General features: G+C 51.5%; 1 protein-coding gene across 1 annotated transcript; it reads left to right on the top strand.

The window, feature by feature from the left end:
- Nucleotides 1–1089: 1089 nt before the first annotated feature.
- On the top strand, nt 1090–26228 carry Pyroxd2 (pyridine nucleotide-disulphide oxidoreductase domain 2). Its single transcript, XM_048452922.3, has 16 exons — nt 1090–1465; nt 4261–4280; nt 5933–6026; nt 6098–6171; nt 10961–11116; nt 13093–13246; nt 15595–15656; nt 15736–15833; nt 17709–17850; nt 18231–18365; nt 19687–19759; nt 19978–20134; nt 22534–22688; nt 23625–23731; nt 25164–25284; nt 25926–26228. Exons 1-16 carry the CDS (start codon nt 1339–1341, stop codon nt 25994–25996), a joined length of 1746 nt encoding a protein of 581 aa, XP_048308879.2. The 5' UTR covers nt 1090–1338; the 3' UTR covers nt 25997–26228.
- The last annotated feature ends 511 nt before the right edge of the window (nt 26229–26739 follow it).

The raw sequence follows: 26739 nt of genomic DNA on the forward strand, positions 1-26739 counted from the left end.
GCCATTAACCACACCTGTTGACAATAACCTTGAGAGAGCAGAACTCTCTGCTCAGGGCTAGGTGGGACCTTTGTTTGAGGTGGACCACAATAACCTTGAAGGAACTAGAGGTCAGTTCCAACTCTCTGACCTTTGGAACGCGGAAATAGGCTCACATTTTCAGGCCTCCACAACCAAGGGGTTGGGGGTTTTAAGCGTGCTGGAGGTGGGGGTTTCCTCCAATTCAAGGTTGGTCAGTTTGGACAAAAAACAGGACAGGGAGGCTGAGAGATCCTCAATTTGGGGGTAAATAAGGCCTGGGCTGGCCTTGAACTTGTCATTCTGGTCCTACCAGCAGAGAAAAAGTCTTGCCAGGCTTTTGTTTTAAGCCAGAAATTTGTCTCCTTGTTTCTGATCAGAAGGCTAAGGTGGAAGCCAGCCATTCTGGAATTCAGTCTTTATTGTGGCCATGGCCCCTCCCCCTGTCTGTCTTCTATCAGGGGGGTGGGACTAAGTCTCTTGGGTCTCCCAGCTAGGATTGCCCCACTGTCCACTTCTGGTGCCTTTCTTCCGCAAATGATTGACTGAGTAGTGGACAGGTCAAAGGGATCCCCCACCCCTTCGAGACAGGACATAGGGATAGGAAGGAAGCACACTGGTTACGGTGATGTGTAGGCATGAGTTCCAATCCTTGAGAATCCCTGGAAAACGTGTACGGTACCAAGACAAAACAGTCCAGAATTTCAAAGGAGCGACCCTCAAGAATTGCGCTTCGCCCAGCAATACTAGCCTAGGGTGGAGGGTGCAGGAGAGAACACACAGCTCTCAGGAAAGTAGGTGACCTTTTCTGTTAGCCAAAGACCCTGGTCGTACTGAAAAGGTAGCTGGGAGGCTCCCGCCACACGGAGCAACTACCACCTTGCAAGATCGTACTCCAACCTGCAAGGAGTAAAGTCTGACTTGATTGTGCCCCTCCCACCTCACAGGATATCTGTCCGGCACCCAGACTTCTGCTCTGAGAATACTAAGGAAGGAGGCACCGGAAAGGCGGGCCTCTGCTTTGGCTCCACCCCTCCCTCCAGCCCTCTTCTGTCCCACCCCTGGGCCCCAGAAAACCTAGGTAATTGTTCCCGCTTTGGTCCTCGCTCCCTTGGGCACTGGAGGTGGCACAGACTGTGCTGATCCTTAGGCTACCCGCCCCCTTCTTAAGTCTAGCGTGCGCAAACTCAGAGCAGCAGAAGCCCAAGCCCCAGGAAATATGGCCCAAGGCCAAGGCTAACAACAGGGCTGTAACTCCTAGCCCCGCCCCCTGCCTGGGCCGCTGGAAAGCCGACCGTAAGCAAATTGTTGGGGGCAGAAATGGCTGTCAGCCGCCAAGGTCTCAACAGGGCTTTGCACTCCTCTTCCTGCCCAACTTGGAAACGAACTCAGTCAGAAGCCCGGGGACGCTTGAAGTCCGAGTACGATGCGGTGGTGATAGGAGCAGGTAAAGTTAAAGAAAACAGAGCCAGAGCTCAGGGAGGGAAGGCAGCGCCCTACCCATAGGCCTTTGGGGGGCCTCCAGGGAGCCCCCTACTGTCCCCTCATCTGGGGGAACAACCTGGCCAGGAGCCCTTATGAGCAGGACTGTGATGGAGTTCCCCTGGTCTGGGAGTCAGGAGCCCTTGGTTCTGGTTCCACCTTGGTCCTGCTGTGTGGTCTAAAACGGTTCTTGCCTTCTGGATTTAAATCTTTCTGTCTAGAGTGACCAGGGGGACTAAGTAAATTCAGGAGCTTTCTCCATATCTCCTACGAAACGGGTGAATTCCCTCAGTGAACTCTGTTGAGTTTCTCAGAAAGCATATGGTGCTTAAGGCTTAGGAAGAAAGAACCTGGACTGTAGGCAAAAGAAATCCAGCGGCTCTCAGCCCTGAGCTCTGGTACCCCTCACCGCTGAGGTCATCCAAAGAGAAAAGTGAGCTGATTCCTAAAGAGAAGAGGGTGGATTGGGGGGGGGGGGGTCCCAGACTCCCTGTTGTACATCCACAGATGGTGCCCTCCTCCAATGCCTTCCCTCAGACACTGACACCTGCCACGGAAGGGGTCCGGCAACATTTTGCTGACTCAGCTCAGAGCGCTGTAAAGGGTGAGGCACAGCCTAGGGCCAGCCTGCAGTCCACCCCAGGGTCTTCCTTCCACACTCCTGGGGCCTGAAGGCATTTCTTGGCGCCTGGGCTCTATGAAGATAGCAGGTTCACATTTTCTGGGCCTCTCACACTGCTGTAAATGCTGGCCTGGCTTGACTTCTTTGTGTGTGTGCTGAGAGCCATCCTCTCCAATGTGGGCATACATGAATGATTATTATACACAGACTTGTGTTAATTATCGATGCTAAAATAAAGATGTGTCTCACACAATTTTAAAAATCAAATAGACAGGGCTCTTGATTTAGATGCCATGTTCTCAATTGAAAACACATCAACCCAACACCCCACACAGTGAATCTGGAAAAGGTGGCAGCAAGGCCCAAGCTCAGCAAGCTCCATTCAAGAGCCATCAGCTGTTGAGTGGGCGTCCCTCGAGGCCTGGGGATTAGCATATCCTGCAGCAGAAGGGGACCAGTCACTAGACAAGAGCGTCAACCAGGACTTGGAGAGAGGATTCTGACGTTTAGATCTTTGCTCTTTGTCACTTGAAGTCTGTCCATTCATGGCCGAACTGGGACCAGTTGGCCAGGAAGCCTTTACTAGTTTTCCAAGATTGATAGCTGCCACTAATGAAAAGCCAAATAGCTACCACATTTGTGATGGTCTTGCAACCGACTGAGTTACAATCGGACACTACTGGTCCTCCTCACTCAGCACCGCAAGGTTCCGCGTTCATATGGTGACTTCACGTTGCATGCACATTACTCTCTGCCTTGCATATGAAGGCAGCCACTGGTTGTTAAATGCCTCTCTGAGGGCCACGCCAGATGAAGCCAGGAGCTGACTGCCTGAGCTTACATGTATATTCAGAGAATGGCATCTCCAACTGCAGGTTCAAACCAATGGCAAGTCCAACAAGTAGTATTTTAAACTTTCTTATGAAACGTTTCTAACGTTCTTAAAATAAAACCGTATAGATTATCATATATAGACTTTTCACAGGATGGGTTAATGCTAGGGCAGGGAGCTTTGGTTCTGGGGAAACATTTGTTCGTTAGCAGTATGCCAGGTCACAGGGTAAGGGACATTTATTCTTGTAAATCGTGAGCAAAAGGGCTTGAAAAATCCAGTTTCAGAGATTCCATTAATGGATGAGAAGTTGGCTCAGTGACCTCTAAAATTCTGGATGTCTCCATGTAGGAAATTTAAAACAAAATCAACTCAGCCATGGAGAAATCCATCATGGGGGTCATTGCTGCTCCCCTTCTTATAGACATTTGTTAGAAGAAGAACTGAGAGTTTTATTGAGCCCACACTGGGTCCATGCATGTGCTAAGAGATCGCAACCATCTACTAACATCTGAAAGCCTAAGAGTGGCATCTGTTACCAAAGAGAAAAATGACTGGAGGTCCCAAAGCTGCCTGATTCCATCTGGGCCCTTTCTCCACCTGTGAATGATTCTCCAGCACCAGCTGAGCTGTCACATGAGAGCAAGGAGCCGAGCAGGCTGGGGCCTGGGCGCTCGGTGTAGCTCTGATACCACTTGCACAGAGAATTACTGGGAGCTCGTGAGAAATCAGCTTCCAACACCCCACCCTGCAGAACGGAGCCCACCTTGTTACTGATGCACACCCGGAAGCTTTATGTTCTAGCCACTTCATTTTTTAAAAAATTTTGAACTATCCATTTTTCCTTTTAGAGCACTGGGGACTGACAGAGATATTCCTGTGTGGATAAAGCCTTTGGGGGCACAACCGTGCCTGGTATGAGTCACACTTGTGTCAGACACGTGTGTGACAGCAACTGTCCCCCTGAGTGGCACTCAGCTGACTGAGTAGCACCTGTCCACACATGCCAGCAAATGGCCACCTTCACAGGCCTGTAAACCATGATGGTTCCATACACAGTCACCAACTCCCTCTAGGGACAGAAGTCCAGTAACTGTGGACTTCTCCTTGACCTTGAAACAAGGAACAGAGCTTTTTCCAGGCCAAGGTCAACAGAACCAGGGGAGGGCTCCCTGACTCCCCCACGGGGTGTCCCACATCCAAGTGTGGGCAGGGGAAAAATATGCGTGGCCGAGGGGTAAGAATGGGGACTCAGCATTTAAAGAAGTTGCATTTAGTGACACTTTTCTGTTTTGTCTCGTTGCAGGACACAATGGGCTGGTGGCTGTGAGTACCCCTTGGTCCCACTGCACTGCCCCCTGAGCACGTGGCTCTCAGGAGTGAAGGGGAGGGATTTTAAAAGCGAACATCACAAGTTTGTCCGTGCGTCTAGTGTCAGTCCAGGGTCAATTAGAGGGGACATCATGGGCTCCTTTCCTTGTCCTGTCACCAAGGCAAGGGTTCCCATGGCCTGTGGGAAGGCCTAAGGCTTATGAAATGTCACAGGAATAGAGGAGCAGGTTGGAGCCCGGAGTTGGAAGGGTCTCTAACAACGAGTTGGCGACAGTCTGTGCTCTCCGAGTGTTGGAAAGAACTGAAAAAGGATCTAAAAAAATAATAATAATTAGAGTTTGCTCCAGAGTGGATGCTATCAGCAAATGAAGACAACCTGGGAATCTCAAAGTTTATCTGTAGCCAAGCTGGGGAGTGTTCGGTATTTCGTAGACGGTACAGAGATCTCCCTTTGTGCTCACACACCGCTGTGCAGTGGGCTTGCTAGGAGCCTGGGCTCATTTCCATGACTTCAAAGAAGCCTTGTTCACTGAAGTTACTCTAGGAAGGAGAAAAGCATGCTTCTCTCTGTGTACCAGGCCAACTTCCCAACGCCAGGCTCTGCTCATTTTTGTTCTTGATTGGAGAGATAGATCAGGGCACTATGCTCACTACACCTCTACACAGCAGCCTGAGGCCAGCTGTTAACCCTCACTGAGCCTGTTTCCCATCTGTAAAGTAGGGAGCACCACAGCAACTGTTCCTCGCGTGGCAGGCTAGGAACACCCACATAGCAGTCACCAAGCAAACTTTGCAAAATGTGACCTATGAACGTCACCATATTGCCACGTTGATATCAGTGGTGCAAAGATGGACAGACACACACATATGCAAGTGCACACACATGCACGCAAGCACACACACACATGCAAGTGCACACACATGCACGCAAGCACACACATGCAAGTGCACACACATGCACACAAACACACACACACATGCAAGTGCACACACACACACTGCAGGCCTCTAGGCCTAGACTAGCTTAGCTCAATATGTATTAATTAATTTCCCACTAAGTACTAAAAAAAGATTCGTAGAAACCCTGCACCAGTCACCACCCCCCGTCCCCCACATAAAGTTTTGCTGCAGCCACAGCACCCCTTTATTGCATTGCCACCGATGTCAGGGCACATGCAATAAAGCATATTTTAAACACTTATTAGAGAGCAGCTAAGGTAACCCTCAGCAGCCCTGTGAGGCTGGAACTGTAACCGTTAGCTCTGTCTTTACGTGTGACGGAACTGGGGCACATGGATCAGCAGAAATGAGAATGAGAAACTGAACCTGGAGATTCTGGCCTGGCATTCTCAGCCTCACTATTCTGTCTTTGATGTGCCTGAGAGGAAGACTGGGGCTTGCTCCAGCCCAGAGCAAGGAGAGGGACATCCAGGGCAGGGTAGATAGAATGCAATGTGTGTCCCCCAGGCACCAGACCTCCCCTAAAGGAAGGACAGTTGTCTTCAGCCAGAAAGTGGAGGGGCAGATGTAGGCGCACCAGACCTGAGGGGACATCTAGACATGGAGCCCAAAAGGCGTGGTGTAGGCCCCGCAGTGAGGCTCCTTGTCAGCACAAGGGGTCAAGAACGGGCCCTCTGTCCTCACAGGCCGCATACCTCCAGAGATTTGGGGTGAACACTGCAGTCTTTGAGAGGCGCCATGTGATTGGGGGTGCAGCTGTCACTGAGGAGATCATTCCAGGTGAGTCCCTGAGAAGTGGGGGGAGAGGCAGGGGTGATCGGGGGTGACTGGTTCTTCTGATTTGGTTCCAGGATTCAAGTTCTCCCGAGCATCCTATCTCCTCAGCCTCTTGAGGCCACAGATTTACACAGACCTGGAGCTGAAGGTACAGCTGCCCCTCTTGACCCGGTGGTTGGTCAGTTATTGGGGTGATTCCATCTTCCTGACCTGGGAGGGAAGCATCATACCCCAAGCCCCAATGAGCTCCCTCCCTGAACTCTTTCTTCTCTTCCAGACTGTAGCCCACACATCTCCGAGACCCACTTACCAAAACTTAGTTTTGTCTCAGCTACCCTCTGTTTTAAAAGCTTGGAAATCTCAAATAAGAATCAGGCCTTTTGTAAAACGAGGTCTGTTAGCAGATCAGACCGTCAGTCTGCATGGCGGCACCTGGCTGGTGCCTTGGGCAGGGACTTTCAGCTCTGTGTTGGCTCCTTCTGCCTCCTGGCATCATATTTGGTCTTCACAAAGCCCCTGCATGCAGCTTTGGGCACCTGAGCTTGCAGAGGTGTCTAATATGCCCTCGTTAAACTTTGGCATATCTACCACCATTCTAGACAGCATGAGCAGAAAACGGCATCACTGCAAGCCGAGTCCCCTTTGCACGCTCTTGGTCTCAAAGATAAAAGAGTATAAAAACAGACACAGAAAGGAACTCAGAGACAGTTTATTGGAGTTAGAGGAAGCATGTCCTCAACATGGATGTCAAGGTATCGGGGGAAAGAGCTGGAAGATGAGGGATAGACAGTTATATTTTTAATAATGTGCTAAGCAAAAGGTTATGCCAGTGAGACACCGTGTGGGCACACCAGAGAAAGAACTGGGTGCCCATGGTGTTAGCCTGGATTTTTGTTGAAGGAGTATTAGGTCGTTCTCTTCTCAGGATGGCATGGGCCTTGGATGCTCTACCTTTTAAGGCCTAGCCAAGAGGGAATATGTAACCTCAGTTACAAGTCATTTGGCTTAGACTTCCAGTCTGCTAAGAGTTGCTTTGGGTGGCCTAGAACTTGGAATGGACCTAAAATGGGGAGTTTAAGTTTTACCCCCTCTTTACCTTGTGTGATCAGGGAGGAATAGCGTTTTTACCATGAGTTTTGATTTTGTTGACGTTGGGCCAGGAGGGACTACTTGTATTTCCTATCACCAGCTTACCCTTTAGCTCTTGCCCAGGTGAAAGCCCTTGCCATGGCTCATCTTTAACCTTGCCATTAGTGACAGACAGCTGAGGACCTCCCCCTGCTGGGAGCCCAGTGCTGGGTTGTTTTTAATCTAGCCAGGAAAGGCTAGAGCGTGAAAACGAGTTATAGGCAGCTTGGAGATTTTCCATTGCACTATCTGATATCCGTTTGCTGTTTAATCATCTAGCCCCTCCCCCAGTATCCCCCCATCCCAGCAACAGGGCCCACAGTGACAGCCTGAGACCTTTGGGAGTACCTCTTGGGGGTGTAGCAGAATGGTCTTCTTAAGGGGGTAGTTGTTTGTCCTCTTTCATTGCATTTTGTTGCCCTTGCCTTTGGCTTGCCCCTATCTAGTTGTAAAGCAGGGCTTTCTCTTTAATGTGTGTGGCAATCCTGGCTAAAAAGAGATTCCCCTCCCTCACCTGGTTCAGATTTTTATGGAAGGGGTTACTGACCACCACTGTGCCATTTGTCTCAGAGGCCTGGGGCCTCTTCTGGCTTCTGAGCTGGTTAGAAGGTATCCTGGAAGCCCTTTCCCTGCCCCTTGTTCTCTCCTGGTCTCCTGACCTTTGTCCCCTGGCATGCCTGCCCCTGCCCCCCTCCTCCTGGCAGGCACAACCTCCTGATCTCAGCTCATCCTTCCTGAGGCTGACTTAACTCCAGGGTGCTGGCTGGGCTGTCTCCCGCCTTGGAGCCTCCCGTAGTGTACAGGTCCTGCGCCAGTGGAAAGAAGACCACACAGCCACTGTTTAGAAAGCTCTTTGCTCTCCTAGAACCAGGACAAGAGTCTGGGAACTAGGTGATAACAGAAGCCCAAATGAAAAAAAAATTATTATTTGAGAGAAGAAGAGAATGGGGGAGACATAGTATCAGAAATGGATAGAAACTGAACCAGAGCCTGGGATTAGGTTCAAGGTCTGCAGTCTATATCATACTATAGCCAGAGGGAATTTGTACTGTGGCAGATTTGGGGTGGGGGAGCAGAGGCAGCCTTGGGCTTCCCTCCCATCCGTGGAGGATCCTATAGGTCTCTCCCCTCCACATCCTTCCACTCATGCTTCACTGGGGAAATCTTCCTACAGCAAGGCCCTCAAATCTAGAGGTCGGTAGGGATGACCTAGGTGCTGGCGGGGAAGCACCGCGTGCCAAGGTTCTTGCTCAGAAGCCGACTTTTAACGCTGTGGGAGCCAGGGGCAGCCTTTTACAGCATCCTCCAGTCTGTGAGACACAGCTGGTCCTTCCCAGTCCCTCTCCTCCTGGGATGGCTGAGATGCTGAGATGCGGGGTCAACAGGGGAAGGGAATGCTTTTGTGTCACCTACGACTAACAACATTCCCTGAACAAACTCCTGGACATCCCTGACGTGGTCTAGCATTATCTTTCTCTTCCTTCTTTCTTCTCATAACTGGCCAGTCAAGAATGACAGAGGTACCATTTAGAAGCCCTAGAATCAGTTGGGTTTTTTTTTTTAATATATAAAAAATCATCCATGTTCAATTAGTTACACTTGAAATAACACAGTTTTTTTCCTCGGGCTGTTTATTGACTGGTTTGTTCAGTGTTCCTCTGGTGGCTGCTTTGTACCGAGCCCAGAATGAGTCTGGAGGAGGTACAGTGAGGAATGAGATACACAGGAAGGGAACTTTAAGTAGAGATGATAAGTGACAGAAAGAAAATGGAAGACAATGTGACAGGAAGCAAAGTCCCACCCTCACCTGGTGGCCAGGAACTCCTTGAAAGAATGACATGTGAGCTCATGTTCAAGTGGCAAGGCGTCACTAGTCACGTGGACCTCTGATCTGAGAGAGCTCTGGTTAGAGAACGCACAAGTAGGCGAGCCAGGGCAAGTCTGAGCAGAGAGTGGAGCAGCCCAGCTACACAGGGGATGCAGGGGCCGGGGGCCGGGCAGCTCACGCCAGGACTGCGTTTCATCCAGGCAGAAGAGTTTATTCAGGAAGCAGAGCCTGGGATTTATAGTTTATAGAAAATTAGTCCCCTGGCCACGTGGAGATGGCATGGAGGTCCATAGGCACTGGAGGCAGCTGCTCCGTGGACCACAAGATGGCAGTCTGTGATGAGGGCACAGGGCTGGAGAGGAGTGGACAGCTTCTGCAGACGGCTGACGAGATTTAGCAATATAAGAGTTGTCAGTGGCCAGGGAAAGGGAGGAGCTGAGGGCTCCTCACAGTTAAACAGTCCATCAAGTTGAGAGGAACCAAGAGGGGTTGGAGCACTAGCTCAGCTCTTCAGAGCACTCCCTGCTCCTAGAGAGGTCCTGTCTTCAATCCCCAGCACACAACTGTTCACCACCGACAGGAACTCCAGTTTCAGAACACTTGATGCCCTCTTCTGACCTCCAAGGTGTCACACACACACACACACACACAATACTGGTATATGCAAAATTAAATTTTAAAAATAGGGCTCAAGGAAGAAGTCACTCCAACCTGTAATAAAGATTTCTCAACTTTAATGCTTAAAAAAGGCCCAGAGTTGCCCCTACCCACATTGGATTCTGCTCTGTAGAATCCTGATGCCTAGGTGATGGTGTCCACTTGAAAGTCTCTGGTTTGAGCATCTCCCGGGATGCTGATAAGGTATTCTTTTGCTTTTTTTGCTTTTATCCTCTGAGGCACTATCTTGTCATCAACATCCAGGCACTATAACAATTAGTGAGTGTGCCAAGCCATATGAGGGGCACAACAGTGGCAAAACAGGCAGTGTCCCCACCCCAAAGTGTTTGTGTTCCACTCTGAGAGACGGAGACAACTGTGTGTGTAATTAACCATGTGGTGGCAAAATCAGGTTAAGGGGACAGAGAGCCTGCCTGTGTGGCCGGGGTCAGGGTGGGACTTGTTGAAGGGCAGTATCTGAGCAGAGTCATAACCTGAGGGACTAGGCACAGGTCAGGGCAAAGAAGTGCCCAGAAGGTGGCCCCAGTCAGCCCAGCTGATGGTGACACACAGTGCCTGTAGCTGCCCTGACTTAGCCACAGTCAGTCCTGCTGTTGTTAGTGCACTGCCTGTAGTTGCATGGCTCCTTTGGAGAAGTAGATGTGCTCTTAGAAAGCTCTGTGCTGGTGAAACATCCGGAAATCAAGTTCAGATTTAAATGCATCAAGGGAACTTCCACTTTAAGTGACTTTGTGGCAAATTAGACTGCCGTGTAAATTTTATTAAATTATCCACCTTGTGCCTATGGATTTTCACACAACTGTTGCTTTATTGTTTATCTTTAGAGTTTACCTATTTACTTGTGAAGTGAGGGGAGACAGTTATAGATGAGGGTCCCAGTTCCTGGGAATTGTAGCTATGTGGTTTTAAAATACAGATCTGCCTTCTAAAGTGGCACGGGACAAATTATTTACCTCCACTGTTATGTGTGTGGAGAGGGTGACAGCGTCCCTCGAGCTGAAGCATAGTAGTGACTTTACATCCGAGTAATGATGGAATAGGTACAGTGTGCATGGGTGGGGTGGTATGACGTGTTGCAGTATGGGGTGCAGGTGGAGGGTCACGTGCCATGGCTTCATTGGTCTGTCAGTGGGTGTCTGGGCCAAAGGGTTACTTATGATGTCTTTTAAAAATATAGGAACCAGGTCTGTACAACTTGGGATCAGTCACAAACATCCCTAGTGGATCACACAAATGGGATTGGACAAAGGACAGGAGCAGAAACATGGATCCCTATAATGTCTGTGCTTTTTGTGTTCTGCAGAAGCATGGGCTCAGGCTTCACTTCCGAAACCCCTACTCCTTCACCCCCATGCTGGAAGAGGGTACACTGAGCAAGGCACCTAGGTCCCTGCTGCTGGGCACAGACATGGCTGGAAACCAGAAGCAAATCTCTCAGTTCTCACAGAAGGATGCCCAGGTAGGGAAGGCAAGCGGGAACTATATCCTCCCTCAGCAACCCAGAGCAGGCTCTTGGGAGGAAACGGATGTCAAGGCTGTGGGGCTGAACAGAGTGGTGGACAGTGGTTGAGACCAGTCAACACCGGGACTCCGAGAGCAGGCGTGTATTCATCTGGAGCTGCCGAGCAGGTGGTCTCTGCATGCTGGATGGAATCCCAGGAATGCCTCATCCCTCTGCATTCACGCAGAACCCCACGTGTTACCCATCCGAAAGCCCATGAAAGCCCACAAGAAGAACTTCGGACAAGAAAGTGTTCTTTCACTTTGACATCAATCCATGACAGCCAAAGCAGGGAAGCGTCTGTGGTGGTGTGCAGATCTGCCTCCCAACACACACCAGATGGAGAATGCAAGCCACTTCCTGTAGACCCAGCTCAGGGACACGTCTGTTGACTTTGTCCAGATGAGTCAGCGGGTGACGCAATGGGCCTGGTATGGAGGGTTCTGCAGTTGAGGAAATGTTCTAGAATGACCATTCTCATAGCAGCCCGGCTGCCAGCTGCAGGTGTGGCCCCAGATCCTATCTCAGGGGAAGCGTGTTTTATGAAGGAAACCTAGATTCGTGCAGTCAATGCACTTGCCTCTGGTGTGCTAACCTAGCACTGAACAAAGCCCAGGCAGTCACAGTCCTGCAGCCCTTGCCCCCTTTTCCCAGAGCATCCTAAGCCTGGCTGTGTTAGCTGCTGCTCTTGAGGCTGTGACAGAATACAGACCAGAAGCAGATTCAAGGAGGAAGGATTTATTTGGCTTGTTTATGATGGCGGGAGCCACTCACAGTCAGCTCACAGTCGTGGCGGCGGGATGGGAGTTGCCGGTTGTTTCTTGTTGGCTGTCAGGGAGAGCTCAGTAGAAGCAGAGCCAGCCTGTAATCCTCAGAGCTCTCCTTAAGACCCACATCCTGCGCAACAGCCCCAAGTCCTCGCCCGAGCAGTGCCACCTCCTCCCCACACCTGAGCCTAGGAGGGACGTTTCTGATGGAGATCGTAGCAGCTGGCTGAACGGGACTGCCTTCCTGTCACCAGGAACAGTCGATGTAGAGGGCTGAGGACCCATCTCTACCCTTGCCCAAATCCTGCCAGTATCAGACACACCTGTGGACATCAGCACAAGGCCAGGGCCCACTGCCTGTGTGCCTCCCTGCTAGTGACCACATGGTGAGAGACCTGGGACATTTCCCAAGGAACCTAAAGACCTCACTTTATGGTTTTGTGCTTCAAAGTGGTTATTTTGCAAGCCTTGCCTAGGGACAACCTTATTGTTTGATTATGATTTTTAAGAAGTTTTTTACTACAGAACTTTATGTAATACCACAATTTCCTGGATTTATCCATATGTCTAACTGAGCCCAAATTCCAAGTCCTGGGCAAAGCATCCATTCTGGTGGTGGCAACTTCCATGCCTGTTCCTGTCACCAGCCCAGGCCAGGAGGGCAGAGTCCAGAACACGGCTGTGAACTGCTCTGCTGGGGGCTCCTGAGTGAGAAGATACAGGCTTCTGTGGCTGAATGGGATAAGGCCACGTGTCAGACTGAGAGAGGAAAGAAGTGGTCAGCATGCTGGGGGAACATCTGCCTTCTACCCTTCTACCCGTCACAAAGGACATAGAGTTTCTAAATGGTTTTATCACGGGCCTGTACCCGCACCCTCAGACACTTGTCAGTTTAGTGTGGTGGGTGTTGGCCCACACTGGCCCTTGGCCCTGGTGGCTGTTCTAACACACAGGCTGCTCTGCCCTTTGCGTGTGACATGTACACCTGGAAGTAAAAGAGCCGAGCAGAGCTGAGCTGAGCCACAGCTAGGGATGTGGCCCGAGGAGCCATCGGGGCTGCACTGTCGGTTTGGCAGTCATATGAAAGTGTGGCACGAAGGACTAGGCATGGGACAGTATCCTGTGGTATCCTGGATTGTGGACCGCTTACCTGAAGCTCTGTTGCAGGCCTTTCCCAGGTATGAGGAGTTCATGAAACGCTTGGTGCTGGCCATTGACCCCCTGCTGGATGCAATCCCAGTGGACACAGCAGCCTTCCAGCATGGCTCCCTGCTACAGAGACTCAGGGCACTGTCCACCCTGAGGCCCCTGCTGAAGGCAGGTAAGTCTGAAATACAGGAATCAGGGTGTAGAGAGTGACCTTCACGGGAACAAGCCCACTTTCTGAAGGCCTAGAAGCTTGAAGCTTCAGGACGGCCACCAGTGTGAGTGTTACAGCTCTAAGGAGAAAGGTGTTCTGGCCGTCAGGCCAAGGAATACCACAAGGTCACACCGCACAACAAACCTCACATAAGAAATTTATTGGGAAAAATACAAGAAGGTGTCTGTCTCTGCTCAGGCGAGAAGCAGCAAAGAACTATGGGGAGGCAGGCTTTCTTGGTAGGTGATGTTCCTGGAATTGGTGGGATTTTGTGGCCTGATCTTGGGCTTTTTTTTTCCTGTAGGGCAGAGCTTGGCCACCTGAGTTTTGAGTGGCTGGACACAAGGTGTAGTCAGCTAATAGACCACGGACCACAGAGGCTGTCAGAAACTCCCCCCCAAAATTTCAAATTCCCCTACCCTAAAAACAGGGCCCAAGACAAAGGGTTGTGTTCACTTAGAAGGGTGACCCCGAGGCTCCAAAAGAGGAGAACGTGAAGCAAGAAATTCCAGAGTACACAGTTATTTTGTGTTGCTCTGATGAAATGCCATGACCAAGTGACTTAGGAAGGAAGTGTTTATTTTAGCTTAAGGTTTCAGAGGGTTAGAATCTATATAATGGCAAAGACAGCATGGCAGCAGGTGGCTGAAGCAGGAAGCTGGCAGATCACATCCTGTAGAACATGTAGAACCAGAGAGTACAAACTGAAAGGAGGGAGGGATTATAAACTCCTAAGCCCCGCCCCCAGTGACATGCTTCCTCCAGTAAGGCTCCACCTCATAAAGGTCCCAAAACTTCCCCTAACAGTGCCAACAACTGGGAACAAGTGTTCAAATACGTGAGCCTAGACAGGGAAATATCTTATTCAAACCCCTTCATGGGAACACCAGTACCAGGGTGCATGTTGGCACTGGCCATGTGTGATGGGCAATAAGATACTGGTCCCTCTGAGACTCTGAGAAATGTACCTTGTAGGAGGTATGTCAGTCCTTGAGCGTTTCCAAGAGAAGGAAAGAGCCTTGTCCCCACCGGTCAGGGGTTCCCTCTTGAGACAGTGACCTCTGGGCTATGCATCCGCAGATGAACTGACATGATGCAGGAGGAGCCACGCATCTGTGGATGAACTGACAGATGAGCCCCGAGAAGAAAGGAAAGGCACATCTCACAGAGCCTTCGCTTAATGCTGTAGGAATTCCCATGTGCGATGCAGATCAAAGCAGGAAGTTCATTGCCACAGCCACAACTAGAACATGATGTAAGAGCCAAGAGAATTTGAAGAGTTGCCTCCAAATGAGAAAGAATACTAAATTTAGACCAAACATAATGAAAGGTCTGCGTCCAATTAGGAAGGTCTGCCGTGGGTCTGCGATAGAAGCTTGATCAAGGAGGCTTGCTGTTCTTCTCTGCCACCCTTTGGGCACACAGACAAATCCCCATATCCTAGGAAAATAAGGAATCAGTTAGCTATGGTCACAAGAAAAAGAAACCCCACAAAACTCCTTTGGCTTCTAAAAGTCAACATTTATTTCCCAAGGGTCTTTGTAGTTCAGCTGATCCCAGCAGGCTCAGTTGGGCTGGTCTGTTCTCATGCGCACGTCTGTGGCTGAGGGAAGCCAGAGGTGCCAGCTGTGCTCTTGGTGTCTCTCATCCCGTGTGCGGATGCAGCACGCAAGCTGGGCATGTACTTCCTTCACCAATGGAGATGCACGGGGGCAAGTCCTGCTGCCTAGGCTGCTTACAAATCTCCGTTTGTGACACACTTGTAAATTTTCCACTGGCTGGTGGGCCCTGAGTACAGAGTAGTCAGCCAGCCACGCTGGGTGGTTACCACCGACTTTATACAGCAGTGTCTGGATATGGAGGGAGGGAGTGGACTTTGTCATTGACACCAAAACTAGGCTTCTTTTCAGACTGCCAGTCCTAGGAGCTTCATGCAATAACCATTCATATGATAACTATTTATTAAGCAACTACTTTTGTAAGCCACCAAGATAATGCAAAGGGGCCACAATGGCCAGAATTTTGTCCTGCTACTAAAACATAAGTGGTGCCCACAAAATTACATGTCTTTCCTTTTTCATTTTACCCTTATAGTAGCGTATGAAACATGTCTCCCATCTCACAGAGAAATATGCTCAGAGCTGAAGATAGTTAAAAGGGGCCCAAAGCCTTGTATGGGGTGAAAAGCACACACTGCCCTTGAATGTCACGCTGTCTCCAAGTCTCTGCCTCTCCCTGTTCTTTCTTTCCAGGTAACGGGAAAGTCTCCTCAAGGCCTGTCTCACTTGATCTTTATACTTCTCTTTCAGGGCGCACCCTGGGAGCCCAGCTCCCCCAGTACTACCAGGTCCTCACAGCCCCCATTTCCAAGGTGAGTGTGGCCAGATGATGGCCCAGGGACCTCTCCTACCACCCAGGCCCTTGAGCCTTTCTGTGGCTTTGCTCTCCAGGTGCTGGACCTCTGGTTTGAGTCTGAGCCTCTAAAGGCTACGCTGGCAACAGATGCTGTGATTGGAGCCATGACAAGTCCCCACACTCCAGGGAGTGGGTGAGTAGGGACCAAGGCGATGGACAGGGGGGAGGGCGAGAGGAGATGCTAGAGGGGAACATACTTCCTAATGAGAGGAAGCTCACAGATAGCCACTTTCTGAACTCAGCTAGTGTATCAGGCGTGAAGCTCTGCATAGCATGCATGTTGAATGAACTCTCAAAGTTACATCTGAAAACTGGAGGTCAGAGAAGTGTCCTGCCCAAAGTCACAAAGCTAGTAAGAGGCAAAGCTGGCTTCTAGAACATGCTGTCTGAAGCCCAGAATTCCTTCTTAGCTACTCTTCTCCATGCATCTCCAAGAAAAGCCTCTTCTTGCTTTCCGTATCTTGTCTCCCTCTTGCTCTGCCTCTCTCCCTCCTCCTCCCCTTCTCCTCTTGTCCCTCCTCTTCCTCTTCTCTTCCTCTCCCTCCTCCTCCCCCTTCTCTTCCTGCTCCGCCTGTCCCTCCTGTCCCTCCTCCTGTCCCTCCTCCTCCTCTCCTTCCTCCCATCCACACCCCTCCTTTGTTGCATACTCACCCAGCTTCCTCCCAGGGATGAGAAGCTGCCCAGGCTCTATGAGCAGATGTGCCTAGAGCCCAATTGGAGAGTGACAGTCAGACACAGAGAGGGTTGTGGTTGTGGTTTGAACTCCTAAGATGCAGCTAGAGTTGTCCATGAGACTTATCTCCCCAGGATAAAAGCACCCCCACCCCACACACACACACAGGAAGTGACTTTTCAATAGAGGTCAAGTCAATCCTGAGTTCCCCAGGAGAAGCATCAGCAATGTGGCAGCTTTTGCTGCACTCTGTCAAGCTCTTGACTTACCAACCAGTGTGGATCAGGGGCCTCCCAGCCTCTTCTCTTGGGTCTTAGGGAAGCTGAGCCACTGGCCGGCTCGAGAAACGTGCTTTTTAGAAATCCATTGCTTCACTTAACTCCTGATGAGCACCTGCCTGGGCTGGGTGCTGGAGACACAGTAGTCAAGGAACCAGAAATCCTCCCAGAAGAGAGACCCAGAGCCAGCAGCGACCATGAAGTGTGGAGTATGTCAGCAGGGAAAACTGCCCTGCTGTAAAAAAGACACGAAGCAGGAACTGACTGATCTGAAACAAAGGGAAGAGAAGGGGCAGGCTGGAAAAAAAGATGGAAGGAAGAGGTTCCAGGCTGGTGGCACAGGAGGTACAGAGGCTGGAGCGACATGGGCAAGTGCTCCGTTCCTACCATCAAAGGGACTTGGCCTAGGAAGGGTGCGCAGTGTGAGGGAGCGTGGTAGGACCAGGCTGACACCAGGACAGAGCCATGGATACCACCTGATGAGACTGGCCTTCCCCCTCGGGCAACACTGCAGCGAAGGCTGTGAAAGGAAGATTGGCAGGCGCACCTGACTCTGGGGCCAGGGCACAAGGCGTGGCCTCCAGGGATGCAAGTGCTGGGAAGCGTTAGTGACCCTGGTCTGCCTGCATCTGGAGGAGAGAGGCAGTCAGTCACGGCATCCCTACACTCAGTTGACACAGGTCAAGGATGACACCAGGGGTTCTGCTGGAACCCTGAAAGTGTCCTTCACTTGGCTGGGATGCCAAAAGGGAGCAGCTCAAAGAATGGTGAAGGTGCTGGGTGTAACATGCATGCCAGACATGCGCCCACGAAGATGCCCACAGAAGGTAGGCACAGGCAGGTGCCTGGAGTGATGATTGCAGCACCTGGAGCCTGCAGTCCTGTGTCACATACATGCTCAGGGAGAGAGTGTGGCATGAGATGGCAGGGCATTGAGCTCAGGGAAGGGGCTGGCTTGGGAAGAAGGCGCCACAGGTCCAGTACAGAAAAGGGTCATTGGCGTCTGAATCTGAGTCGGGCTCCCACCTCAGCCCCATGCTCTGTGCTCTGCCCTCAGGTATGTGCTGCTGCATCATGTGATGGGTAGCCTGGAGGGGATGCAGGGCGCCTGGGGCTATGTCCAGGGTGGCATGGGTGCCCTCTCCGATGCCATTGCAAGTTCAGCTACTGCACACGGAGCAAGTATCTTCACGGAAAAGGTGTGGATCCCCTTCCCCAACTCTCACTATTGGCCTGGCTGCAGCCAAGAACTGTCTCAGGTTTAGAGAGATCCCGGAATTACTGATGAACAAGGGAAGCCCAGAATCTGAGCTCTACACCTCTGAGGGCCAGTGGCAGCCGACAGTTGTCAGATGTCTTTAGGCCCAGTATTCTGGCAAACCCTTCAAGTGCACCAATCATGAAACCACACATGAACTGTGCTCCATGGTGGGTGGGTTGCATCAATGTTCCCCGGGAAACCCCTCTGATTTGGAGCATGGGTTTGTGGTGAGGAAGATCGGGTGCCTACGAGCTACATCCTCCCTTCTCAACCTGGGCTTCCTTCTGGGGGCTTTGGGGTCTCTTGCTGGGACTCCAGACGGTGGCTAAGGTGCAGGTGAACAGTGAAGGTCATGTTCAAGGAGTCGTACTGCAGGACGGCCAGGAGGTCAGGAGCAGAGTCGTCTTATCCTGCGCGTCGCCGCAGATCACCTTCTTGGAGCTGACACCACAGGTGAGGTGGCTCAGGGTAGAGGTAAAATGTCTACCATACAAGGAATACTTGGAACGGGGTAGGGAGCCCAGATTACATCAGGGTGGGAGATCCGAGGACTAAGCCTTCTTCTCTGAGAAAGGCGACAGCTTATAGACAGTAGAGAAGCCCCCTGAGTATGAAGACTTGGACCACAGAGCCTGCAGCAGGCCAGGCTAGTGCCAGAGCCCGGGTCTGGCTTATCATTCTTAAGACTTGTCTACTACCTAGACTTGGATTTCCGCCTCTCGCTCTCTCTGATTCTACCATCTGCAAGTGATCTATTGCAATATCAGTGCTGAGAATGGAGGTTTGGGAGTTTTCGTTTTGTTTTGTTTTGTTTTTAGCACCGTCGTAAAACTTCTGGGCAGGTATGACCTTAGCTCATAGACAGAGAAATTGGTTGATCTTGACTGAGTTGCTGCTGCAGCTTGCCTGTCACCTGCAGTGGCTGTGGCTCTGCCGGTCTTGACTGGACTCAGTTCTGTGACTGGGAAGAACTGGCTGGCTGTGGTTGGTTCAGATTCTGTAACCTCTGGCACAGGAGCACCAGTATGTTCTCCTGCCTGGCAGAGGGCGACAGCAGGCAAGCTCCAGATTGTTTGATCTGGATCCATCTTATTCACTGACACTGGCTAAGTCTCCCAGCCTGTCTAGGGGGTCGTGTGTGAGTGGGGCAGAGGTGGGGGATAGTGTGGAGAAACGTGGAAAGGGGCTTGCACCCAGGAAGGGCTTGGTACGTCGGAGCATTGCAGTTAGTCATACCTTCCCTGTCCCCGAAAGGTAAGATAAGGTGTGTGTGTGTGTGTGTGTGTGTGTGTGTGTGTGTGTGAGAGAGAGAGAGAGAGAGAGAGAGAGAGAGAGAGAGAGAGAGAGCGCGTGCAGTCTCTCACCCATGTGTGGCCCTGCTCTTGGGGACAAAGCATGACCCTCTCTGAATACTTGCACTCGCAGGAGTCAACAACTCTCAGTGCATATTGTTAAGGCGATTCTGCAGCAGCAAGAGCTATATAAGGTGCGTCGAGATGTCTGTCCTTGTCCCAAGCAGGGCGTGGTGAGCGCTGCTGCCAGTCAGGACAGTGAGCCACGTGTAGGAAGACATGCTTAGTCTGGTGGGGAGAGAAACAGGAGGACTGGGGTGTGATGGGGGGACTCCAGGAAGTTCTCACAGAGCAGGTGGTTTGGGGCTGACTTCTAAAGGAAGAAGAGGATCTCTTTAGGCAGAGGTTGAAGGACTGACAGTCTGGGTAGCTTCTCCGGGCATTGGCTACCCCAGGCCTTTCATAGAGCTCTCTCCTTCCAGGAGTGGCTTCCCAAGGCCTTCGTGAAGAGGATCTCCCAGCTGGACACACAGTCTCCGGTTACCAAGATCAACGGTAAGAGATGGCTGATTGCATCTGCCGTTGAGACCATCTGCGTCGGAATCTCTAAGTCAGGAGAACCCAGCCACACTGTCCTCTCCCTGCCCTGACCCCCAGCTTGTCACCACCTTGTCATCTTTGACTTCTGGCCCATTACCTGGACAAGCAGGTTGTCACTATAGAGGGAGGACCCTGCAAGGCTGGGGACCTGACCTGACCTGTTGGCTCCTCAGTGGCTGTGGACAGGTTGCCAAACTTCCGGGCGGCCCCCAATGTCCCCAGGGACCAGATACAGCCACATCATCAGTGTTCCATTCACCTGAACTGTGAAGACACCCTGCTCCTCCACCAGGCCTTTGAAGATGCCAAGGGTGGCCTGCCTTCCCAAAGGTAGGTGAGACACGGCCTTTATGCCCCGTGTGTTCCGAGGTAGGGGCTTGGCTTCTTCTCCCTGGCACTAGACCTTCAATGCCCCAGGATAAATCTGCCAAAGTCTCTCCATGTTCTAAGAACACAAAGTGTATCTCAGACAGGAAATCTGGACATCAGAACAGTGGAGATGAAGGGCGGGGCATTTGGGAGAGTCCCGGGTTAGTGGAGGACAAGGCCAAGGGGAGCAATACCCAAAGTGAGAAGAGGAGGAACTACTTTCTGGGCGAGAGAAGGGAGCTCTCAGGGACAGTGAAGATTCGGCAGAAGACATGCTCACTTAGCCGCTAATGCATGTCTGAGGAGCCCCTTCACCCACGCTCCTAAAAGCACCCTCACCCCAGCTGTGTCTCCATCCTTTAGAACAAATGGCTAGCAGGCCTTGTGGGGCCTACTCCCTTCATCCTCTATATTGGTCAACAGACATGTTCTGGAATCCTACTCGGTGCCAGGCTCCACACCAGACATAGGTTGTGGGGCCTGGGATGGGAAGCATACACAAGTTTATGATAAGCCTGGTGCGTGAGGACTCTCAGCGTGGCGGCTGGAGAGATGACTCAGAGGTTAAGAACACTGACAGCTCTTCCAGAGGTCCTGAGTTCAATTCCCAGCAACCACATGGTGGCTCACCACTTGTGATGAGGTCTGGTGCCCTCTTCTGGCATGCAGGGACACATGCAGGCAGAACACTGTCTACAGAATAAACTTAAAAATAAAGAAGAACTCACAGCATAAGATGAAAGAGAGATGCTAGGCTGCCCCGAGACCCACGCACGAGATCTCCGCCTCTGTGCTGGCCTCTGCTGGCTACAAAACAGCCAACATCGTGCACAGACAGCAAGCACTAAGGGGAAAGGGGTGGGATCAGGCCTGCTCTTTAAAAGAAGGCCCCTCTGATGCTGTGACACTTGAGCAAATTGAGGAAGCAAGGCAGGTCGCCTGAGTATCTGAGGAAGAACACCTCCAGAGAAGAGCAAGCGCAAAAGCCCCAGGGCAGGGCAGGGCAGGGATGGGGTGTGCTTCCACATTGGGAATGTAGAGACAAGGCCATAGTGGAGTATGCAGAGCCACAGGGGCTGGCCAGGCACAGTCCGCTCAAGGAAAACCTGACTCCCACCAAAGTGCACAAAAAGAGAGGAAGCCTGTTGCACTGGTTCCCAGATGTAGACTGTGAGGGCAACAGGATGGGGCCACGGACTGGGTGGACCCAGCAGAGTGATGGGCAGGGTCCAAGTACTGGGCGTGCTTTAAGGGTACAATGGGTGAGGTTTGCCATTGGAAGGGTAAAGTGGGTGAGGTTTGCCATTGGACAGGAAGTGGTGTGTGAGAGAGGAACCACTGGAAAGTCATGAGACAGGAGGAGGCTTCTGGGAGGCTTGAGAGGATGTTAGGCAGCGACCAGAGAGGCTGGCAGATACCTGAGATGAGACGTGCAGCTGAAGAATGCCAGCCTGAGAAAGGGCATCTCCCATGATCTTGAAAGATGCCCCATGACCTTGAAAGATGCTGTGAGGTCTGGGAATGGTTCCAACACCCCCAAGCCCATGGTTACCCAAACTGCAGCACTTAGGCCCCTTCTGTAATCTTCTCACATCCTTCTGCATCAGTCATCTCCAGACGACTTAAAAATGCCTGTGTGGGTGCTGGGTAAATGGCCGCCATGCGATGTTGTTTATGGAATGATGTGAAGGGGGAAAGTCAGCGTGTTCCGTGAGACACAGTCTTCACTTTCTAATCTGTGGTTGGAGAATGCACAGAGCACCCAGGCATGGAGGCCCAAAGCTATCTAGAGATCGGAGGGACTTAGGCTTCAGGTAGAAAAGGTGATAGGCTGGACAAGGGGCACCATACTGTGATGGTTTGGTAGGTCTAGATGCTCTGCTTTGGCCTATTCCAGGTAAGGTTCCTGGGCCAGGAGGGGAGGGACAAGCTTGGCTGGACCCTGGCCACCTGAGCATCTGCTGAATTGGGCCTGGCTCCTCCATGGTTCTCACTATCTAGACCCTGGTAGCATTTGAGTTGGGGAGCCCAGATTAGAACACAGATCTGTGGGGAAGGAAGACAAAACCCAACCACACCTCTGAGCCAGGTGAGAAGAAAACGCAGCCCTGGAATCTGGGTCTAGAGGACCATCACAGAGGTGGTCTGGACCGTGCCAACCACCGTGGTCTCACAGTGTGGGACTATGGGTCTAGAGGACCATCACAGAGGTGGTCCAGACTGTGCCAACCACCGTGGTCTCACAGTGATAATCAGCCCAGGTCGGTGGTCTTTGAGGGCCTTCATTTTATCTCATGTCACATCTGAGTGACCCTGAGCTCTTCTCAGTCCTGACCCTCTCTGCTCCCGCCATATCGCAGGCCTATGATTGAACTCTGCATCCCTTCTTCACTGGACCCCACCCTGGCTCCGCCCGGCTGCCATGTGATCTCCCTCTTCACTCAGTACACACCCTACACCTTGGCAGGAGGCAAGACCTGGGATGAGCAGGAGAAAAACACCTATGCAGACAAAGGTAAGGAATGCAACACAGGTTGCTTTGCAGGGTGATAGCTGTCTGTGGGATCCATTGGGCACCCCCCACACACATATACAACCTCATCCAGGCTAAATTCTGCAGGTGCTGTCCCAAGGGAAAAGATGTGCTCAAGGTGACCTTCTATCGACATGGTGAATGTTGACTGTGATCAGTCACTAGGTTAAGAAAGTCAAAAGGTGGGGTCCTAGGCCAGAGAAATGACTAGGCAGGTCAAGGCCATGAACAACCCTAATACCCGAGCCTGGTAATCTACCATTCAGTGGAGGGAGAAAACCAACTCCCAAAAGTTAGTTTTCATCTGACCTTCACACACACACACACTGGACCACACACATACACTCGCACGCACGCACGCACGCACGCACACTCAATAATACATAGAAATTTTTTAGAAAGCAGAAGACTCTGCTCCTACCCTCCAGTTCTCAGAGTCCAGTTGGGGGGAGACTAACTAGGGAACAGGTCACCATGGTCCATGGTGCTTTGTGAACCAAAGGAGGAAGCTAGGAGCCAGAATGAGGAAAGCACTCAAGAGAGGAAACATTGAACTAGTTTTCAGTGTTCGATGAATGGGGGTTGGTCCAAGTGCAAAGAATGTTCCGAGCAAAAGAAACAGTTTGGGCAAAGCAATGAGAAAAAAAATTCTTCACATATTCAGGCGGCGACAGTAGCCTCGTGCTTGGGTCAGGGTAAGAAATTAGAGCGCGAGACTCGACTGGCCACGGGCCTCTTGGATAAAGCATTTGCTTATGGACCATTTTTCATTGTGTTTGTTTTTTACTTGCTGGTATATAATTTGCATAGGATAAAATAAACCCATGACTCATATAATTTAATAGATTTTAGTAAACTCATGAGTCATCCAACCTTATTGTCTGCTCTTCTTCCCAATGCTTTCCCTGGGCACCGCAGTGTTTGATTGCATAGAGGCCTATGCCCCCGGCTTCAAGAGTTCTGTGTTGGCCAGAGATATCCTCACCCCACCGGATCTAGAGAGAATCTTCGGGCTTCCTGGAGGGGTGAGTGGACCTCCTCCTTTTCATCTTCCTACCTGCCTTCCTAACTGGCTCCTTTGGGCTTTACCTGGACATCAGGAAGTGCTAGAGCCCATGGCTGAGTGGGGACAGGAGAAGACACAGACACACAGGTGCCATTCGAGGTCACCAGGCTTGTAGCACTTCTACCCCAACTTCCCCATCAGCCTCTTCTAAAGAGAGCTCGCTCCCTAAGGAAACAGGGTCTTGTAGTGAGCTTTACTTCCCAGATAAAGGAGACAGAAGGCCAGAAGCTAGGAGCCTGGCTAGGAGTCTGGTAGCCTCTGATAAGCCAAAGAGCTGTGAGGAATCAGGGAGTCCCATGAGGACCCAGGGAGCCCCATGAGGAGGCGGGGAGCCCCATGAGGAGGCAGGGAGACCATGAGGAGTCTGGAGTTCCATGATGAGGCAGCTCCAACCCCACAGCCACAGCCACAGCCACAGCAGCTGCTAAGCCTGGCAAGGCTAGAGTGAGCTGAGTGGTGTGTGATACACATCAGTGGAAACCCAGCATGGATGCCATCATGTTAGTTCTGATGATCAGATTTGGGTTCTACTAGATAAATAAAATACACTGCTGACATAAATGTCACCAGTTTGCCTCTTACTTTTTAAATGTGACTCCTAGCAAATCTAAAACTGCACGCATGGCTTTGGTCATTCTTGGTTTCTGTTTTGACGGCACTGGTCCAGACAGAAGGCAAAATGCCAGGCAGTGGGAGGGAGAGGGACTTCACAGGCTGTGTGGCTGGTCAGCGTGAGGCGGGGATGGGGGAGAACTGTTGGCGACAGTCTGCTCCGGAGGGTAGACATGACTTGAGGGTTGAACCAGAGGCTAAGGACAGGAGGATAGTGTGTGGTCATGAAGGCAAGATGGCTTGAGGGGGGCAGGGTTGGGGAGGAAGTGGTTCACATGGGGACCAGATGAGGAGACGGCAAGAACAGCCCGTGGTGACATCCAGCAGATGGATGGGTACCCACTGCCTTTCCAGGACAGTCTGGCCCAAGGGAGCAGAACCAGGTCCCAGTGATGCCCATGGAACAGGTGTAGGGGTGGGGCACTCAAAGCCAGATGGAGATGGTGGCTATCCAAAGACCCATGTCCCATCAGGAGCCTGTGCCAGCAGAGAAAGTCCGTCTTCCCAATAGACTCAGGGGGGTCATGGTCTATAGCAAACCCTCAGAATGTCCCCTATGCTCTATAGAGGCCCCTATTCTTCTCCCTTCCCAATAAAGCACCATGGGAGCTTCATCTGTAGACCAGGACAAGCCACTCTCCTCTCACCCTCAGTTAAGAACCCAGGGAAATATCCAGAAGCAGGAGAAATTGGGTTAGAGTATAGAGAGAGGAAGAGTCAGCCAGGATGGCAAAGCTCGTAACACTCCTATGCTAACAACTGTAGCCCTGCCTCCACAGAACATATTTCATGGTGCCATGTCTCTGGACCAGCTCTACTTTGCCCGTCCAGTGCCCCAACACTCTGGCTACAGATGCCCTGTCCAGGGCCTGTACCTCTGTGGAAGTGGGGCCCACCCTGGTGAGTGACCTACTTCCTGTGTGGGCTGCAAGGGCTTATGGGGCAAGGGCGGTAGTAAGCTTGCAGACAGAGGAGGGGATGTGGGAAGCAGGGTAAGCACACAACGGTATCTCTGCCAGGCTGCCACAAGGCTCAGCTTTTGGTCCACACCTCCTCCCTAGGTGTAGGGACACGCTCTGATGGAGAGTAGAGGAAACTCCTCCAGGGGTTGAGGGAGACTCACATTCCTTAACTCCTTGCCCATATTTGAGACCAGGAAGGATCGGTAATGTGTCTCTACTTAGAAGGTCTTTGCTGTGCCAACTCCAAGCCTACCTGACTTCACTGCAACTGTCATCTCCTGGTGACACCCTCTCTGAGCTGTGGCTGAGGCCTCCCATGAAGAGCTGTGTCCTCTGTCTAGCCCCCTACCCTACCCCCGATTCTTACACTTCAGCTTTCCGCGCTACACACTAAGTGCCTCCCTGTAGTCGGGCAGACTGAGGAACAGGAGGCCAATGTGGCCACAGCCTGCCCTTCCCCGGCTGTGTGTGGCGGCTGCAGGGAGCCCAGACAGTGTGGTGGTTGTTCTAGTCGTGGCTGCTCTCTGAGCCCCGCCCTGTCCCTTTCTGGTGGGTTTCTGAAAGGGGCTTTGGTTCCAGGAGGAGGCGTCATGGGAGCAGCTGGACGGAATGCGGCCCACGCAGTCTTTCGGGACCTCAAGGGCTTGTGATGCTGGACCAGCTCTGACCCTGGGAGAAAAGTTTGCCCTGCACTGTTGAGCCGCCTATCAGACCACCTGCCCAAGATGCCCTGCTCAGAAGGATGCCACAGGAGGCAGCTGTGTTAACAAGACACCATCGTCTCTGAATCGGGGCCCGAGTCACATCAAGCACAGTTTCGCCTGTGCCCCAGGCCTGGGCTATCTGAGTGTGTCTTAGTAAAAACAATGTTTTGTACAGAGACTATTTGTATTGTTTTTCTGTATGACTATAGGTGGGAGGAACTTGGCGTACCAGTTGGACACAGTCCATCTAAGGAATGGGAGAACTTGGTCCAACTGTCCCCTTGTCAACTAGATTCCCACAACAAACTGATTGGAGGGCTGGCCTGCCAAGGCCCAGGCAACGATTGTCATATTCTTGTCACTATAAGAACAAATTCACAGCCCCAGTGACAAGGGCACCCACATAATGGACCTGAGCAAAACTTCCCATCTCAAGCCATCAAAACCTCTGGTCAGCAGACATCTGTTGAGACTAACAGCAAAGTAGGTTCACGGGAAGCTGTGTGGGAACCCCTTCCTGATACCAGAGCATTCCACCTACTGCTTGCCCGACGCTAAATCTGCCCTGTCTGTCACAAAGTATTTCAACATAAACAGGTGTCATTCTGCAGCGAGTTGGGCAGCCACTATCAGTCAGGAAAAAGAAAAAACCAGGTCAGCTCCACTAGTAACAAACACAGCTGTGCTGG

Source organism: Myodes glareolus, chromosome 7, assembly GCF_982192425.1.
Source record: "Myodes glareolus chromosome 7, mMyoGla1.1, whole genome shotgun sequence".
NCBI lineage: Eukaryota > Metazoa > Chordata > Mammalia > Rodentia > Cricetidae > Myodes > Myodes glareolus.

Excerpts from the sequence above, each read along its gene's own strand:
- Pyroxd2 (XM_048452922.3), top strand. The coding sequence starts at position 1,339 with ATGGCTGTCAGCCGCCAAGGTCTCAACAGGGCTTTGCACTCCTCTTCC. Across the intron at positions 17,851-18,230 it reads CAAGTATCTTCACGGAAAAG|ACGGTGGCTAAGGTGCAGGT; the intron begins GTGTGGATCCCC and ends CTGGGACTCCAG. Across the intron at positions 18,366-19,686 it reads TCTTGGAGCTGACACCACAG|GAGTGGCTTCCCAAGGCCTT; the intron begins GTGAGGTGGCTC and ends CTCTCCTTCCAG.